The 17498-nt window shown below is 44.6% G+C and overlaps 1 protein-coding gene across 1 annotated transcript; it reads right to left on the reverse strand.

The window, feature by feature from the left end:
• Positions 1–4200: 4200 nt before the first annotated feature.
• On the reverse strand, positions 4201–16840 carry LOC146986884 (uncharacterized). The gene is made up of 5 exons (XM_085777886.1): positions 16603–16840; positions 13335–13460; positions 11754–11918; positions 10571–10753; positions 4201–4326 (listed from the first exon to the last, which is right to left on the reverse strand). Exons 1-5 carry the CDS (start codon positions 16838–16840, stop codon positions 4298–4300), a joined length of 741 nt encoding a protein of 246 aa, XP_085634012.1. The 3' UTR covers positions 4201–4297.
• Positions 16841–17498: the final 658 nt, after the last annotated feature.

The raw sequence follows: 17498 nt of genomic DNA on the forward strand, positions 1-17498 counted from the left end.
TAACACATGTTGTGTTGTGCAGGAGCTCGTCCCCTGAAGACAGCACAGTGATGGAGACCAGTTCTTCCTCAGCCACAGGAGCCCTACGCCAGGTTCACACCGGACGCGGAAGCGCTGCGAAGCGGAACAGCCGCGGAAATCGCGCGCGAGCCACGTCCCTCCAGTTCACACCAGATGCTGATTTCTCCGCAGCGGTCTCAAGCGCCTCTGCTCCTCAGCTGTTGTTTACTCACATTCAGAGCTGTTTTTTTACATCATGGATAAGTAAATAACCTCATATAATTATAATGCTGTGTGCTGTGGGTCAAACAACTCCCTGTACTTCACTTCCAAGATTAATTTCACGTCGTCCTTCACTTGACAACAACTCGTCTCTGCCTCTCTCTCTCGCTCTTTCCCTGTTTGTTTGTGTGTTTCGACCTCCCCCCTGCAGCCAGCCCACTCCGTGTCTCCCTTTCGTGTACGTGTGTTTTCATCTCTCTCTCTCTCTGTTGAGAGTCTGACAAATATAAATAAGATCGCATTTGTGAATCACTGTATTTTATTTTGAAAAGTGTTTTATTTTGAAAATTGACCGGATTCTCTCGTTGTTTCATGTGTGACTTCCTGCCAAGATTGACGCGATTGCTCGCGGCTCGCGCACAAAATACAACAGACGCCGAAACGATCGCTGCACGGCGCGAGCAATCACGGCGCTTCGCGGCACGTCGCGTCGCGGCGCGTCTGAACTACACAACCTGTTAACTTGGGCGCCGAAGGGAAGCGGTCTCTGTTCCGCGGCTATTCGCGGCGCTTCAGCGTCCGGTGTGAACCCGGCGTTAGTCTTCACTCAGCTTTTATACTTCAATATTTTGTCTTATTTATTGTTTCAAACTGTGTGGGAGTAAATACATTCAGATGAATTGATATGAATATAAACCAAAAACATTTAGAACAAAATTTACAACAATTTACAACAATTTATCAAATTAACTTCAGTCTGCAGCAGCACACAGGTGTAAATACTGCAATGCATCCTGGGAGTTTTAATGGTGTCTGTTTTACTTTTGTATAAGATTGTAATTCAATGTAACCAGATGATTTTCATAAGTGGTGACACGTTATCAGAGCAGAAAGATGAACTTCTCCACACAGGAAATATATCAGCTCAAATCAATATTGATAATCTATCACTTTTATTAAATATGAAGAATCAAGCACAATTAATATTCTGCCAAAATTTTGTACATAATGTGTTAGTGTTTGGGGGAAGTTGTGTATGATGACTGCATGTTTACCTGCCAGAAACAAAGGTGCTATATTTTTAAAGGCATTTTCATACTGTTTATTGAAAAAATGGAAACTTGTGTTTTTTGTTTGGTACCAAACATTTTGTATCTGGAACTTTTTAATAAACATCTCTAATAAAGTAAATGTTGAAGAAAAAACTGACCTGGATTTGTTCTCTTTTTTCTTCTCTTGGTTTTCTGATGCAACAAATATATTATAGAAGATTTACTGATCCCAAGTGAATAGACTACTTAAAGCATTAATATAAATGTTAATTGAAACAACTGTGTGGAGCAAAAGACAGACACCAGATACACAGAGAGCAGCTACACTCCAAGTTAAGCAGCTGGTGTCATCTATAACTTTAGGTTGTTAATTAGCACATAGCTAACGTTAGCTGCGAAGCTAACATGCAGACCAGCTGCAGTAACAACTGTGCTACAGTAAAGCTAACATCACTACAACAGTACATCCTGACTAACTGACAGTGATCTGTATGTCCAGGCAGGTAAAGTCACTGTTAATGTGAAACACCACGGAGTTGATGGTAGCCTACTCACCTGTCGGGTAGAAGCAGCGTCCGCCTTCACTCTCCACTCCCTCCGCGGGTAGAAAACCGATGTGCAGCCTACACAGGTCGTTGTCTGGTCCTGGTCTGGTCTGGACAACACGGCTGAGTTTATGGAGTTTGAGAACGACGACGACTGGTTTCATTTCGATGGGCTCCAGTCCACTATCAGTTTGAGACCGAGTTTACTGAAGACCAGCTGAAGGAAATGGAGGAAAAAAGTGGAAGAGGGAGAGCTGCCGGTGGAGTCTAAATGCTGGAACTGGGGGAATCAAGTGGTCAGTGAGGTCACTGCCTGTCAGTGGCTGCTGAAACCAGATGTTTGTGCTGCCAGTCGGACTCGGACGTGTGTTGTCAGTGCCTGGACTCTATGCTGGACACGGAAAGTTGCTGCATAGCGTATAACTGGAGGAGGAGAGTGGGTGAGTTGTTTTCGTCTCTTTTCAATAGAAACCAGGCTAAGCTAACAGATGTTTGATGCCTTGTATTATGGGATGGGACCCTGTTTGTACTGTTGATGACGTTTGGTGCTGTTCTGAGCATTATTTGTGGCTGTAAGTGGCTTTTTGATCGGTGGATAGTGGATCCGTATACTGCGCTGTTTGTTATGGTGCGGCCATTGCTAAAGTTGCTACAACTAGAGAAGATAGCGGTTAGCAGACTTCATCTCTGGAGGGGGGGGGGTCTAACTCGGTGTTACGGTGCGTTGGACCATGGCTTAAATTTATGCTGGAATATCCCTTTAAAGAAGGGAGTCACCCGTTGAGTAACGCACATTTCCTTATAGAAAGCCTTGTTGGAATGGTGGGACGTTCACATGTCGGAATAGCGGTATGTCGGAGTGGTGAGAAGTAGGAATGACAGCATGTGACCGCAAAGTTCGAGGTTCATCGTCGTTTAGGATAAATAATTGTTAGAAACAATATAATTTCTTGTCATGATTGTTACCTGTTATTTTTACATACAGTCTAACAGAGAGGTGTCTCTTCATTTATTGTATTATATATATTCATTATGTAAATGTAAATGTACTTTATTTATACAGCCCTTTAAAACAAACCTTTCGGTGTACCAAAGTGCTTTACAGTGGGTCATAAAAGAGGAAAACAAAATTAAAAAAACAATAAAAAACAGTGAAGGCAATAAAATGCAGCAAAATCAAATAAGTTAAAATAAGATAAAATTATAGTTTTTAATCCATAGCTAAATGTTTCGTGGGTAGGGGGGACAAACGGGGACAGAGCCTTTCACCGGAGCTGGAGCTGTGTAGTGGAAAACCACAAACTATACATTGTGGTGAAACTCTGTACTACAAGACCTATGTCTTTTCCTTTGAGCCACAATAATTAGTTGTAAATAAATAAACAGACAAATTGTGTCAATGCATACCAATGTGTGTACCCACTGACACAACACCTGAGGCTCTTCATGGCGTTTCTACGGTGGCCCTGAAGGCTCAGCTCACTACAGCTTCAGAAAACGCACAGCGAAGATGCAGAGACATTCAGCAGGGGACCAGTCTGGGGACATGATGAAGTGATTTTATTGACTTTATTGTGTCCTCCAGAAACACTTGAGCGTTAACTTGTTGTTTGAAGAACAGAAAAACAATGAGAGGAAAGACGGAAAAAAAAAACCCAGGTCAGTTTTTTCTTCAACATTTACTTTATTAGAAATGTTTATTAAAAAGTTCCAGATACAAAATGTTTGGCACCAAACAAAAAACACAAGTTTCCATTTTTCAATAAACAGTATAAAAATACCTTTAAAAATATAGCACCTTTGTTTCTGGCAGGTAAACATGCAGTCATCATACACAACTTCCCCCAAACACTAAAACATTATGTACAAAATTTTGGCAGAATATTGTGCTTGATTCTTCATATAAAGTGATAGATTATCAATATTGATCTGAGCTGATATATTTATAATTTCCTGTGTGGAGAAGTTCATGTTTCTGCTCTGATAACGTGTCACCACTTATGAAAATCATCTGGTTACATTGATTTATTACAATCTTATATTTCATACAAAAGTAAAACAGACAACTCCCAGGATGCATTGCAGTATTTACACCTGTGTGCTGCTGCAGACTGAAGTTAATTTGATAAATTGTTTTGTTCTAAATGTTTTTGGTTTATATTCATATAAATTCATCTGAATGTATTTACTCTCACACAGAACACAACATCCCATAATAACCAGCAGTCGGTTGGTTTTTCTGTTGACTTGTGACTTTTTGACTTTCTCTCAGCTTTGTGTACTTTGATGATTTCAAAGGAAACTGAGTGACAAAAAGTTGATTAATGATCAGCAGTACGTGTCAGCTCCAAGACTTCTGAGCATCACTGTTGTTATGGCAACAGAGTCAAGTTTGAAACAATAAATAAGACAAAATATTGAAGTATAAAAGCTGAGTGAAGACTAAGGCTCCTGTGGCTGAGGAAGAACTGGCCTCCATCATCGTGCTGTCTTCAGGGGACGAGCTCCTGCACAAAACAACATGTGTTACACACTGAGGATGAGACAGACAGCAGTGTGTGTGTGTGTGTGTGTGTGTGTGGTTGTGCATAGATATAGATGCCGCATTCGGGCTTGTCAGGAATGTCTCACGGCCGCCATCTTGAGGAGGAGTTCCTCCTGACAAGCAGTCAACAGTCAGACCATCAGACCGGGTTTGACAGCTGTGAATCTGGCAAAATGCCAGCCTTTAGTGCCGCGTACGGATGTTCCCATGAAAGAAACGTAATAAGTAATAAGTTGTTTTAATTATATATATCTGTTATGAACTTGTTGAATTTGATGTAGGTAAGTTATCTGACATAAATGAAACTAACGTAACGTATCATAGGGTGGGATATGTGTTACATTTAGTGCATATACCGGTAGTTAATATATTTAGGGCCACGGGCAATCGCACCGGGCACTGGTCCCAACAGCTATGAAATAGCTGCAGGGACCAGTGCCCGGGCGAAGCCCGGGCACTACTGTTATTGTGTGGATTTTTTCTTCTTATTATTAGTGTGACTGCTGAAGCAGTCACACTATTGTTATTCTGTTTGGCCATTTTCTTCCGCCTTTTTACGGTCTTCTTCTAGTCCTTCATACTTTGTGCTATTTCAACAATTCATATATCAAAACGTGCAGCTTTTTTTGAACTTTATCGGCATTACTTTTCTCTTTTTAACTATTTATACTTTTTCAAATATTTAACTTTTTCACAAAAAATCTCACAGTCATCAAAGTCTCAACCTCTCTTCTTCACAACTCCACTGTAGTGTAGAGGTTAGGGTGGATGCTTGCCAACCCTAAGGTCACTGGTTCGAATCCAAGGGAAGACCTCTTGTTATGTTATGTTGAATTCTGCTCTCCTCCCCCGCCTTCAATTGGTTACAGGTGTTTGTTATCTCCTTGATTACTCATACCAGTTTGCAGCACATCATCACATTACAATGAATGACAACAGTTTTGAAAGCAGTGTGCTCTCTGTAGCCGAGTGGCAGAGTAAAGGTTTAGTGATCATATGGTCATGGGTTCGATTCCTGCCTCAGTCTTTTCACTTCATTACTTGACTTTTGATTCCAACTAGATAAAGTATCATTTCCTGATGGAAATGCGTGTGACTGCTGAAAGCAGCTGAACGCTGTTGCAGAATTAGCAAATAGTGCAAGCAGTGATCACCATACAAATGGTTGCCCAAGGTAGGTATCGAACCCACAACCTCATGATCAGCAGACTTTCACTCTGCCTCTAGGCCAGTGTATACACAGTTGCAGAGACTGTTGTCTGTTGATGAACTGCACTCTGTCTCACTCTGAAGTTAATTAGCCCAAAGCTGTAGTTCCAGTGCAAATCAATCTTAGTGCAGTGGTATAAACAAGAAACATGTTAACATAAACCAAGATTGAAAGAGGTAAAGAGAATAGGTGGGGGCGCATATGCATTATCAAGTTTGATCTTGTGACCAGACCAAGTGGTATTGGTTAAAGATCAAAGTGGCTGACACTAACAAGACTGCTCAGGTGGGTTTTGAACCTGTGACCTTGTGATTGGTTGGCAGGAACCTTATCCACTAGGCCATTCCAACACTTCCAATGAAGTAGAGGTTGAGACTTTGATGAATGTGAGATTTTTCAATGATGCTTAAAGTCTCACTCCCCCGACCCTTTTCGGCCATTTTAAAACCAGCTCATTAGCCATGCACATTAGCAATTCACCTCTGGGGGGTGGGCGGAGACTGCACTGTTTTGCACCCGCCCAGCCACCTCCTCGCACCCCCCCCCGGTTGCTGACAGCTGGACATTGTATAATTACAGATTCAGCGCATTTAGTGTAAAACTCTCCACTGGGATTTGATCCCAGACTGGAGCATAGTCCTTGCTCACAGTGCAAGCTGCTCTACCAGGTGAGCTATACCTATTATACCTTGACAGCTACACCGAGCTGCCAAGCCTTTCAACTCTGAGCCATATGAAGAACTTTTGTGACAGACTGTATATTGTAAAATAGCCAATCTGTTAAAAAAAATGGAAGACCAGAAAAATTTCTGCATCTGTTCCTGCACCACATGATTACACGCACCCGGTCCCTTGTCATAGAGGCACCACTCAAGGAGCCTGGGAAAGTAGATAATCTCACAATTCAGATGATGTTTACAGCTCGTCTCTATCATAAACAGTTCAGATGTTATAATGTCTTGTTGATGTTTTGCAAAACAAGTAATCATATCATGGTCACACAATGAATACTTGAAGTTTCTATTCAGCATAAACACAATTCTGAGTTGAGGACACCCTAGACACAACAATATAGACTATTAGGCTACATTGTATCATGAAATACTCATAACATCTAAGACATGACAGGTGTGGCATGATAAGCTGGGGGCCAATTTTGGCCAGCTGTAGTCATATAGAATAGAAAATACTTTATATTAACCTATATTATTTAAATTTCGCATTTTTGCATGTACGGTATGTATTATTTCCAAACTAGTTTTTATTTTCATTTAACATTCATTTATATGCCAATCAAGAGTGGGTGAGTGAAGGAGTGCAAGAGAAGCACCTGCCCACCTCTCATGTCCAAGAGACTTTGTCCTGTCCTCACAACATGAACGAGGAAGGATAGGATGATAGCCCAGGTTTAATTATTATTATAACCTTTATTTAAATTTGGAAATATATTGAAGAGCAACCTCATTTACTATAATAATGAGGATTAATGATGAGGAAACTGTCACTGTCACATCTGTGCAACACCACATCTAGGCCTGCAAGCCTGCCCGTCTTGTGAGTTCGGGCTGGGCTCCAGCTCACTGAACTCAAGTTACATTAGGCTTGTAAATGTGCAGAGAACCTGAGTTACAATGAGCTTTATACTATCAGGAATCAAAGACTGTCCAATGACAGCTGAATAATCGGAATCAAAAGTCAAGCAATGATGTGAAATGACTGAGGTAGGAATCGAACCCATGACCTTATGATCATTAAGCCTTTTACTCTGCCACTCAGCTACAGAGAGCACACTGCTTTCAAGACTGTTGTCATTCATTGTAATGTGATGATGTGCTGCAAACTGGTATGAGTAATCAAGGAGATAACAAACACCTGTAACCAATTGAAGGCGGTGGAGGAGAGCAGAATTCAACATAACATAACAAGAGTTCTTCCCTTGGATTCGAACCAGTGACCTTAGGGTTGGCAAACGGCCACCCTAACCCCTATACTACAGTGAAGTTGTGGTGAAGGGAGGTTGAGACTTTGATGAATGTGAGATTTTTCAATGATTCTTAAAATAAAGAGAAATTAGTATAAATTAGCCACACCAAGTAAGAAGAGGACTTTTTTGTGACCTGTGACTATTTTTTGGTGAATTAAATGAATTAAAAAGCACCTAACAGCAAGTTACAAAGTTGAGCTCCTTCTCCTGCTGCTGTGAAAAAAAAAACTTGAGCTGAATGAGAGCAGAGAGCTCCCTGGCTGCATTTAAAAAAATATTTAAAATTATTATCTAAGTCTCTTTGCATTTTTGACCAGAATTTTAGCCAGAAGACAAGTGTGGCTACAAAACTGGAGAAAATAATTTGTCTAGAGTTTAATTTGTGGCCGTGCTGACAGTTTAGCCAGGAAAACTCTAGAATGTTTTTTTGCCTCTCTCCACTCTGGCACCACTCTGGCTCTGCTCGTTAGACGCAATACACACACATTATAAAGCTGAAAAAAATCAGAAAAAGTTAAATATTTTAAAAAGTATAAAGAGTTAAAAAGAGAAAAGTAATGCCGATAAAGTTCAAAAAAAGCTGCACGTTTTGATATATGAATTGTTGAAATAGCACAAAGTATGAAGGACTAGAAGAAGACCGTAAAAAGGCGGAAGAAAATGGCCAAACAGAAGAACAATAGTGTGACTGCTTCAGCAGTCACACTAATTATTCAGCTGTCATTGGACAGTCTTTGATTCCTCATAGTATAAAGCTCATTGTAACTCAGGTTCTCTGTGGCCATATGGTTAGTGCTCAGCCTGAAATTCACAGACATTTTCATTCTAAGTCATTCAAGCTTGACTCTCAAGCTTTCTTGATGTTGACAGTGTGCAGATCATTAACAGACAACAGTCTCTGCAACTGTGTGTGCACTGTGGCCTAGAGGCAGAGTGGAAGTCTAATGACCATGAGGATGTGGGTTCGATTCTGACCTTGGTCAAACATTTGTATGGTGATCACAGCTTGCACTATTTGCTAATTCTGCAACAGCGTTCAGTTGCTGTCAGCAGTCACACCATTTCCATTCTTGGAAATGCTTTTTCTAGTTATTTTTCCACTTCCGGCCGATTTTCGATGCGCTACTAGTCCTGCAACTCGAAGAGTTGCAGGACAAATTATATATCAAAATGTGCGGCTTGATCGGGATCGGTGTGCTATTACTTTTCTCAACAGTCTACGAATTTTTCGCGACGTAGTCGCGAAAAACTGCGCAAAAATTTTGCATGTAAGTCAATGGGACGGGCGAAAAAAAAAGACCGAAAAAGACCAATCATTGGAGTTTAACAAAGTCTACTGCTCAGGCATACTTTCACCTAGAGACTCCATTTAAACTTTAAACAGTAGACACAAGTCTTGTGTATTGTCGCATTACTCCACGTTTTGATAGGTCATATAGTTTTTGATCAATCCCTGATCAATGACCATGATCATTTTTGGAGAAATTATGAGTTTATAATGGGTGTGTATTGCATAGAATGTTCGTGTCAGAGTGCGTGACATCATCGGTTAGAGTGGGAGAGAGTGAAGAAACATTCTGTATTTTTTCTGGATAAACTGTGAGCACGGCCACAATTTACACTCTACAGACATAATTTTTTCAGAATTTGTAAGACAAACTTGTTATCTCTCATGTCATGTGCTCAAAATATCAGAGAGACTTACAGAACTTACAGAATCAGCCTCTGAGTGCGGCCACGTCTGTCTCTGCTCCTCATTGAGTCCAATACAAATATTTTCTGAGAGGAGCAGAACGGCCTGATGTTTTAAAACTGCCAGCGTCGCCAAAATATTTACTGTAGAAACACCAAATCGTACCGAAATTTTCAGTAAGTCCTTAGAGCAACGTTGATCTGTGTTTTGTTCTGATAGGAGTTACCGTTTTGTCATGCTAAGCCTAATTGTGAGACCGGGAGGCAGAAAATGGCTCTTTTTCTCCACGTTTCTGTCTGTCTCAGCCTGCGGGGGCCCCTATCGCCGTGGTAACCTCTTTGATCCTCAGGCCAGAGCTCGTTAACTTCATAAACAATCCACCTGGCGCTCGTTTAAAATGTTTATAAACACAGACACAGCTAAATCAGACTGACACAGGATGCAGCTACTAACTAACTATGTGTCAAGTCAGTCACACACACACACACACACACACACACACACAGACTCTAGAGCCAGCTTCATGTGATTACAGTCACACACACACACACACACACACACACACACACCTTCATGTGATTAAAACACAGTTAACGTGCAACAGAATTTAAACTTAAACCATGATTTAATCTGGTTTTAAAGTTAAACCTTGTTGGTGTCACACACACACACACAGACACACAGACACACACACACACACACACACACACACACACACACAGTTAACCTAATGTGGTTACAGCTCCTCCATATCAGTGCTTATAGAAAGATGATCATGTGTCTGTCTGATCAGCTCTGTCTTGACCTTAAGATCGTGGGTTTGATTCCCATGTTGACAGAGATGGCACAACCCACAGTAGCTCCCGTGGCCCATTCAAAATTTCCCGAGAGGAAATTTTCTAGTAATAGTTTGTTATTTTGTTGCCTGTATGTGTAGGCTATTAGGCTGATCAGCTGTTTCCCTGCGGCTGTGGTAGTTGTGAGTTTGTGGTTGCCATGGTGATGAGGCCGGCGAGTGAGTGTAAACCACTGTAGGCTACCTATATAATTGTGCTAGGCCATATTAAATCAGTTTCATGGCACTGACATGAACCCTAACTGCTAACGTGAGTTATGTACCTGAATTGTAGTATTTATATTAAAACAAACGGCTTGAAAATCGTTTGAAAATTCAGTGATAGACCTCTGCCTCTGTAGACTACAGTAAGTAAAAGTTAGACACCTCCTTCTCAGGATGGCGGCGGCGGCGACTATCCGTTCCAATGGGCAGCAGCGTCAGAGGCGGCATCTACGTATATATATCTATGGTGGTTGTGTACCTGCAGCGTCTCCCACACACAGCTCCTCACACTCCTCCAGCTGCAGGAAGCGGTTGTGGTTTCCTCCACAGCCGCTGTAGATGAAGGGCCTGCAGGCCTGAGCCTCGCTGTTAAAGTACCAGCGCAGAGTGAAACGTCCACAGCTGCCCTCCTCCATGGGGAGCTGGCACCGGTCGGCCGGAGCTAAACAACACACACACACACACACACACACACACACACACACACTGATCAGGAGCGTGCACGTGGACACTGAGACACGTGCACGGGGAAGAGAAGAGCAGGCAAGAAGCAGCAGAAGCAGAGCAGCAGTGGAAACCAACAGGGAGCAGAAGAGGGCCAGGCTGATGCTGCGTTCAAGACGACTCGGAACATTTGAGAACTCTGATTTCTGAAGAATAAACAAAAACATGTTGGACCGGGACAAACTGACATTAAAGTGCTTCACGTAGCTTCAGTAAGGAATTACAGTAAAACATCACAAAGGCAAACAATTGAAAAAAAGGAAGCATTTTAAAATAATGAAAGAGATCATTTAAAACTGAAGAGAATTTTTTTTTTTTAATTTAACCTTTATTTAACCAGGCAGAATCATTAAGAACGAGTTCTTATTTGCAATGATGGCCTGACAAGAGGCACAAGCTTCTTGAGGGGGAGGGGGGAGAGGGCTGTGAAGAAAATAAAAACTGTGTTTACTGTGTTCCACAACATCAGTGGGTTAATCTGTAACTGTAAGTAAATACGGTATATTTCAAAATGTTTAATGTATTTTGGCTTTCAAAATGCATTTTAATCCATGTTTTCGACATCAGACAACTGATTGTCAGAGAAGCCGGGTAGATCTTTGTCTCCAACATGAGGTGATGTTCAATTGCACTTTTTTCAAGTAGGAGGTTGGGAAAAAAAATCCGAGTTCCGAGTTGTCTCGAACGCAGCATGAGTCAGAACCAACCTGATGACCTCACTGATCTGACATGTTCTCTGATGATGAGGAGGAAGAAACCAGCCGAGACCGGTTCTGGTTCTGGTTCTGGTTCTGGTTGTGGTCTGTAGTGAGTGCAGCAGAGCGGAGAAGGAGGAGAAGGAGGAGAAGGAGGAGGAGGAGGAGGAGGAGGCAGCCTGAGACAGAGACAGAGGACCGACACCAGGAGGAGCTGAAGGACGGAGACGTTAGAGACGTTACCTTCCTCCTGGACGCTCCTCTTGGGCCTGACTGATCTCACTGCTGCAGCTCTCACTGCTGCTTTCTCACCAACTGCTGCTGCTGCTGCTTTCTCAACCGGAGCTCTGGCTGACTTCACTGCTGCAACTTTAACTGTTCTCTCTGATTCCTCTTTGACAACCTCACCTGTCCACACACACACACACACACAGACACACAGCAGAGTAAACACACACACTAGAGTCTAGAGTAGAGACAGGATGTTACATGAATGTGAACAGACTCAGAGTGTGTGTGGCTTCGGCAGCTGTGAGGAGGAGGATGGTGATGTTATAAAGTGAGAGGCAGAGACGACATGAGACACTTCAACAGGACAAAACACACACAGTGTCACAACACACAGTTTTACCAGGGAACTGAACCGAACTGAACTTCAACATCCAGACTGTGACTGTGACTCGAAAGTTTGGGATGGTTCTGTTTGGGCTCGACCCGACCTTCAATGTTACAACAAAGGAAGTGGAGTCGAGTCTAGACCTGGTTCGAGATGGGTAGAAAGAACCGGTACTAAACTGGTACTGGTTCCTGATTGGTTCATGTGAACACCAGATCAGATTAGATCATATCACATAATGGAATAGTTCACCCAAAATTGAAATTTCATTCACTCACTCATTATCTCCTCCCCCTCATGTGGACTAAGGGCTGGGAGAAGTTTCAGAGTCCTCCGAGTTACAGGGGGTCTCGGCGTAGCAGTGCATGTCCATATAACGGTTGCAAATCGTCCAATTTGACGAACCAGGAAGAGGAGCTTCGAGAAGCTTCCGCTACAAACAAGCTTGAAATACAGACTTATTTAATTTTTTCAAGAAAATTTCGTATTTCGGGGCTTCAATACAAGACGGACATTACATATGAGCAGTATGGAGGTATTTGGATGTTATTTGGTGTGTCTTTTTGTTACGAAGACAGTTGGTATCCATTTGCAACCGTTATATGGACATGCACTGCTACGCCGAGACCCCCTGTAACTCAGAGAAGCCACGGAGGACTCTGAAACTTCTCCCAGCCCTTAGTCCACATGAGGGGGAGGAGATAATGAGTGAAATTTCAATTTTGGATGAACTATCCCTTTAACAGTTAAAACCTGAAAGACTCATTCAGATTGAATTCAATCAGAAAGATGAAAAAATGTCCATGTAAACCCACCTAGTATTTGCCTAATGTTAATTATTTCCAACATGTCACTGTTTACAAAATCAACATTTAGTCAGTTCTTACAAAAAAAAGTCTGCGTGGAGCCGATCTATCCGAGTAGTGAAATGGCACTCGGATGCCGCCCAAGCAGAGCGAGTACTCGAGTACTCAGATATCAGCTACAGCCCTACTCTATTCCCTCCACACTCTGACAATCACGGCTCTAAAATGTGGATTCACTTAACTACATTAAATGAAAGTAGTATCAAGTATCACATAAATCCAGTCGAAAACCGTCCCTAAACCTGGTTGTTTGACTAATGTATTTTTGATGGAATATATTTCTCAGTGTGTCAGTGAATGCATCTCCACAGCGTTATAACACAGACATGGATCACATGGTACCGTCGCTGTGATTGACAGGAGGAGGGAAGTAGAGCAGCTCGTCCACCGGGTCGTCGTACGCCTCGATGGAGTAGATGTGCTCGTAGTCCGGGTCGTTGGTGTTCACCACCACACGCAGCTCACGGCCTGAAACAGAAGCAGCAGCAGCAGCAGCACATGGGTCAAACAGGGTCGACACAGTCCGGGGGGGGGGGGGGGTCAGGACCACAGTTACTCTACACAAACTGCAGCTACAGTCAGTTACACTGTTGTCAGTGTTGGTGAGACTCAAACTCCATGTAGTTCAACTACAAGCTGCTGTAACCTGCTGTTCGTTAAACTACATTTAGATTTCCTGCTGCGTCGAGTATTTCCACTACTTTTTGGGTCACTTTTTGTAGTTTAACTACTCAATTTACAAACTACGATTTTGGCCAAGAACATTAACCGAAACCGGCTGTCTGATAAAAACTTTAGTGCCTAAGTGTTAGTGCCTCTTAAGTTCCTCCTTGACCTTATCGTGGTGGAAGGGTTTGAGCACCCAAATGATCCTAGGAGCTATGTTGTCCGGGGCTTAATGCCCCTGGTGGGGTCTCCCAAGGCAACCGAGAATGTTTATGTCGCCCGGATCGGCGTCACCAGGGCCCCACCCTGGAGCTAGGCCTGGGGTTGGGGCTCGCAGGCGAGCGTTTGGTGGCCGGGTTTCTGCCCACGGGACCCGGTCGGGCTCAGCCTAAAAGAGCAACGTGGGCCCGCCTTCCTGCGCCTTCGGTTGGAGACTAGTCTCCTCCCCCTCCCCGGCCTTCCTGGAGGCCCTGGGAGGGGTGCTGTAAAGTGCTCCAACCGGGGACTCCATCATTCTGTTGGGGGACTTCAACACTCACTAGGCAGCGACAGTGTTACCTGGAGAGGTGTGATTGGGAGGAACGGACTCCCAGATCTGAACCAGAGCTGTGTTTTGTTATTGGACTTCTGTGCTAGCCACAGTCTGTCCATAACGAACACCATGTTCAGGCATAAGGGTGTCCATCAGTGCACGTGGCACCAGGACACCCTTGGCCGGAGGTCAATGATTGACTTTGTAGTCGTGTCATCTGACCTCCGGCCGCATGTCTTGGACACTCGGGTGAAGAGAGGGGCTGAGCTGTCAACTGATCACCACCTGGTGGTGAGTTGGATCCGCTGGCAGGGGAGGAAGCTGGGCAGACCCAAGCGTATCGTGAGCTTTAAACGTCTGGCAGAATCCCCGGTCAGGGAGGTCTTCAACTCCCACTTCCAGGAGAGCTTTGACCTGATTCCGAGGGAGGCCGGAGACATTGAGTCCGAATGGACCATGTTCTCTGCTTCCATTGTTGACGCGGCCGTCCGGAGCTGTGGCCCTAAGGTCTCCGGCGCCTGTCGCGGCGGCAATCCCCGAACCCGGTGGTGGACACTGGAAGTAAGGGATGCCGTCAAGCTGAAGAAGGAGTTCTACTGAGCCTGGCTAGCTCGGGGGACTCCTGATGCAGCGACAGGTACCGGCAGGCCAAGTGGACTGCAGCTCATGGAAGCAAAAACTCGGGCCTGGGAAAAGTTTGGGGAGGCCATGGAGGAGGTGGGAGGATACTTCAAGGATCTCCTCAATCCCACTGACACGCCTTCCGTAGAGGAAGCAGAGGCTGAGAACTCAGAGGTTGATTCATTCATCACCCAAGCTTAAGTCACTGAGGTAGTCCGGAAGCTCCTCAGTGGTGTGGCAGTCAGGGACAGAGCTTCTGGACTGGCAGACCGGGTGGAGGTCCTGGTCCCTCTCTTCAAAAAGGGGTAACGGAGGGTGTGTTCCAACTATCGGGGGATCACACTCCTCAGCCTCCCGGGTAAAGTCTATTCCAGGGTGCTGGAAGGAGGGTGCGGATCGGGTGCGGTTTTCATCCTGGAACACTGGACTGGCTCTACACCCTCCACAGGGTGCTCGAAGGTTCATGGGAGTTTGCCTAACCAAGCTCCCGCTCCGGTCGTACAGGGATCGTACAGCCCTTAGCAGGGGGCCTCATACTCCTGAAGCTCCTCCCACAGAAGGCCACGAGGGACACGGTCAAAAGCCTTCTCCAAGTCTACAAAACACATATGGACATATGTCTACGGTCCCTGTACGACCGGAGCAGGAGCTTGGTTCGCATTGCCGGCAGTAAGTCAGACCTGTTGGACCGGTTCTGTTCATTATCTTTCTGGACAGAATTTCTAGCGCAGTGAGGGGCCGGAGGGGGTCCAGTTGGGGAGCCACTGGATCTCATCTCTGCTTTCGCGGATGATGTTGTCTTGGACCTTCAGCACGCACCGGGATGGTTTGCAGGCGAGTCTTAAGCAGCTGGGATCTACGTTGCTACCATTACCTATGGTCATGAACTCTGGGTCATGACCAAAAGAACAAGATGCCGGATACAAGCGGCCGAAATGAGTTTCCTCCGCAGAGAGGAGAGATAGGGTGAGGAGCTCTGTCACCCGGGAGGAGCTCGGAGTAGAGCCGCTGATCCTCCACATCGAGAGGAGCCAGCTGAGGTGGCTCGGGTATCTATATCGGACCCTGGACGCCTCCCTCGGGAGGTGCTCTGGGCATGTCCCACCGGGAGGAGGCCCCGAGGAAGACCCAGGACACGCTGGAGTGACTACGTCACTCGGCTGGCCTGGGAACGCCTTGGGATCCTCCCGGAAGAGCTGGAGGAAGTGTCCGGGGAGAGGGAAGTCTGGGTGTCCCTGCTCTGACTGCTGCCCCCGCGACCCGGACCCGGATGAAGCGGAAGAAGATGGATGGATGGATGGATGATTTACATTTCTGATTTACAAGTGGGTATTGGGGTAGGATTTTCTTTTATCTTTATATTACCCAACATGTCTATGGTGAACCTACAGGATGTTGACCAACAATGTAAACAAATAAAACTGAGTGTAGAGGCATATTTCTGCTGCATGTGAATGTTTTGTGGACTATCACATTTAGTTTCATATACACCAAATGTTGATTTATTTAACGCTGAGTTAATTGAGTATAATGAGAAGTAGTTGCTAAAGCTACTTTTTTAGCTGTAGTTTGTTCAAACTACCACCAGGCTCAACTACATGGAGTTTTACAAGCTACACTTGAAAACTAGCTTCCCCAACACTGTCTGCAGTGAAGCAGTAAACAGTGTAACCTCTGTAGTTGTATAGTTGTAAATGTGACAGATGTGATGTCGTCATGTGACACGTTGTGTTCAGAGTCTGGATCCTGTTTGTTAGAGGGGGGGGGGGGGACCAGAACAGAACCACTCACCCTCCGCACCCTTCAGGTCCAGCTGTTGTGCTGGTGCAGGCCGAGCCCTGACTGTGGGCCGCGACCGAGGGTCCAGACCTGAACCTGAGAGCCAGACAGGACGAGAAGCAACACAGGGACACCGAGGGGGGAGGAGCAGAGCGGGGGGGGACCGGGTGAGTGATGCACAGGGGGGAGGGGGAGGAGGAGGAAGGGGAGGGAGGGGGAGGGGAGACAAAGGAGGCCAGAAATGCAACATAATGAGAAAAGGAAGGACGAGACAATCTGCCAGTTAAACCAACAACATCCCGAAGCACCACAAAAAAATCATTCCACCGCTCCAACGTTCAACATCCAACGTTCAACATCCAACGTTCCACCAACTCAAAGGATTCACCACCGTTTTCTAAGAATGGACAAAACAAGGTTTCTTCCAAAAACTGGTGTTGATCCTTTAAGGACTCAAGTCTCTGACGTGTGGACTTGTGTCACACTCGAGTCAAATGTGTTTTGACCTGAGTCCAGGTGAAGTCAGAGCTGACTCACCTCACCACTAACTGATCAACAATCAACACACTGGTCCGTCAGGAGGTCACGCCCCCTTTCACACCTGCAGCATCACTACAGTCTGTAGTCACGACTGGACAGTTCAAGGTTTCAAGGTGTGCAGAGCTGCAGGTGGCAATACTGATGGAAATAAAGCATCCCATAATGAAAAATCTCACTAAGTTTCAGAGAAGTGGGGTTACTTTGGGAACCAAACTCAGACATTAAAGGGGACATATTATGGAAATATAATTTTTTGAAGGCTCTTTTTGCCTTCTGGACCCCATAAAGCAAGAATTGACAAAAAAAACCCCTCTAATGTTCAGGCTCCCTAGGTAGAAATCCATGTGGTTTTACCAGCTGTTCCCTCA

Source organism: Trachurus japonicus, chromosome 5 (genome assembly GCF_045865225.1).
Source record: "Trachurus japonicus isolate A0001 chromosome 5, Traja_1.0".
Classification (NCBI taxonomy): Eukaryota; Metazoa; Chordata; class Actinopteri; order Carangiformes; family Carangidae; genus Trachurus; species Trachurus japonicus.

Coding starts and splice junctions, on each gene's coding strand:
- LOC146986884 (XM_085777886.1), bottom strand. CDS start 16,840: ATGTTGCATTTCTGGCCTCCTTTGTCTCCCCTCCCCCTCCCTCCCCTT. Junction 13,461..16,602: donor GGACCTGAAGGGTGCGGAGG/GTGAGTGGTTCT, acceptor CTTCTGTTTCAG/GCCGTGAGCTGCGTGTGGTG. Junction 4,327..10,570: donor GTGTGTGGGAGACGCTGCAG/GTACACAACCAC, acceptor TGTTTTGTGCAG/GAGCTCGTCCCCTGAAGACA.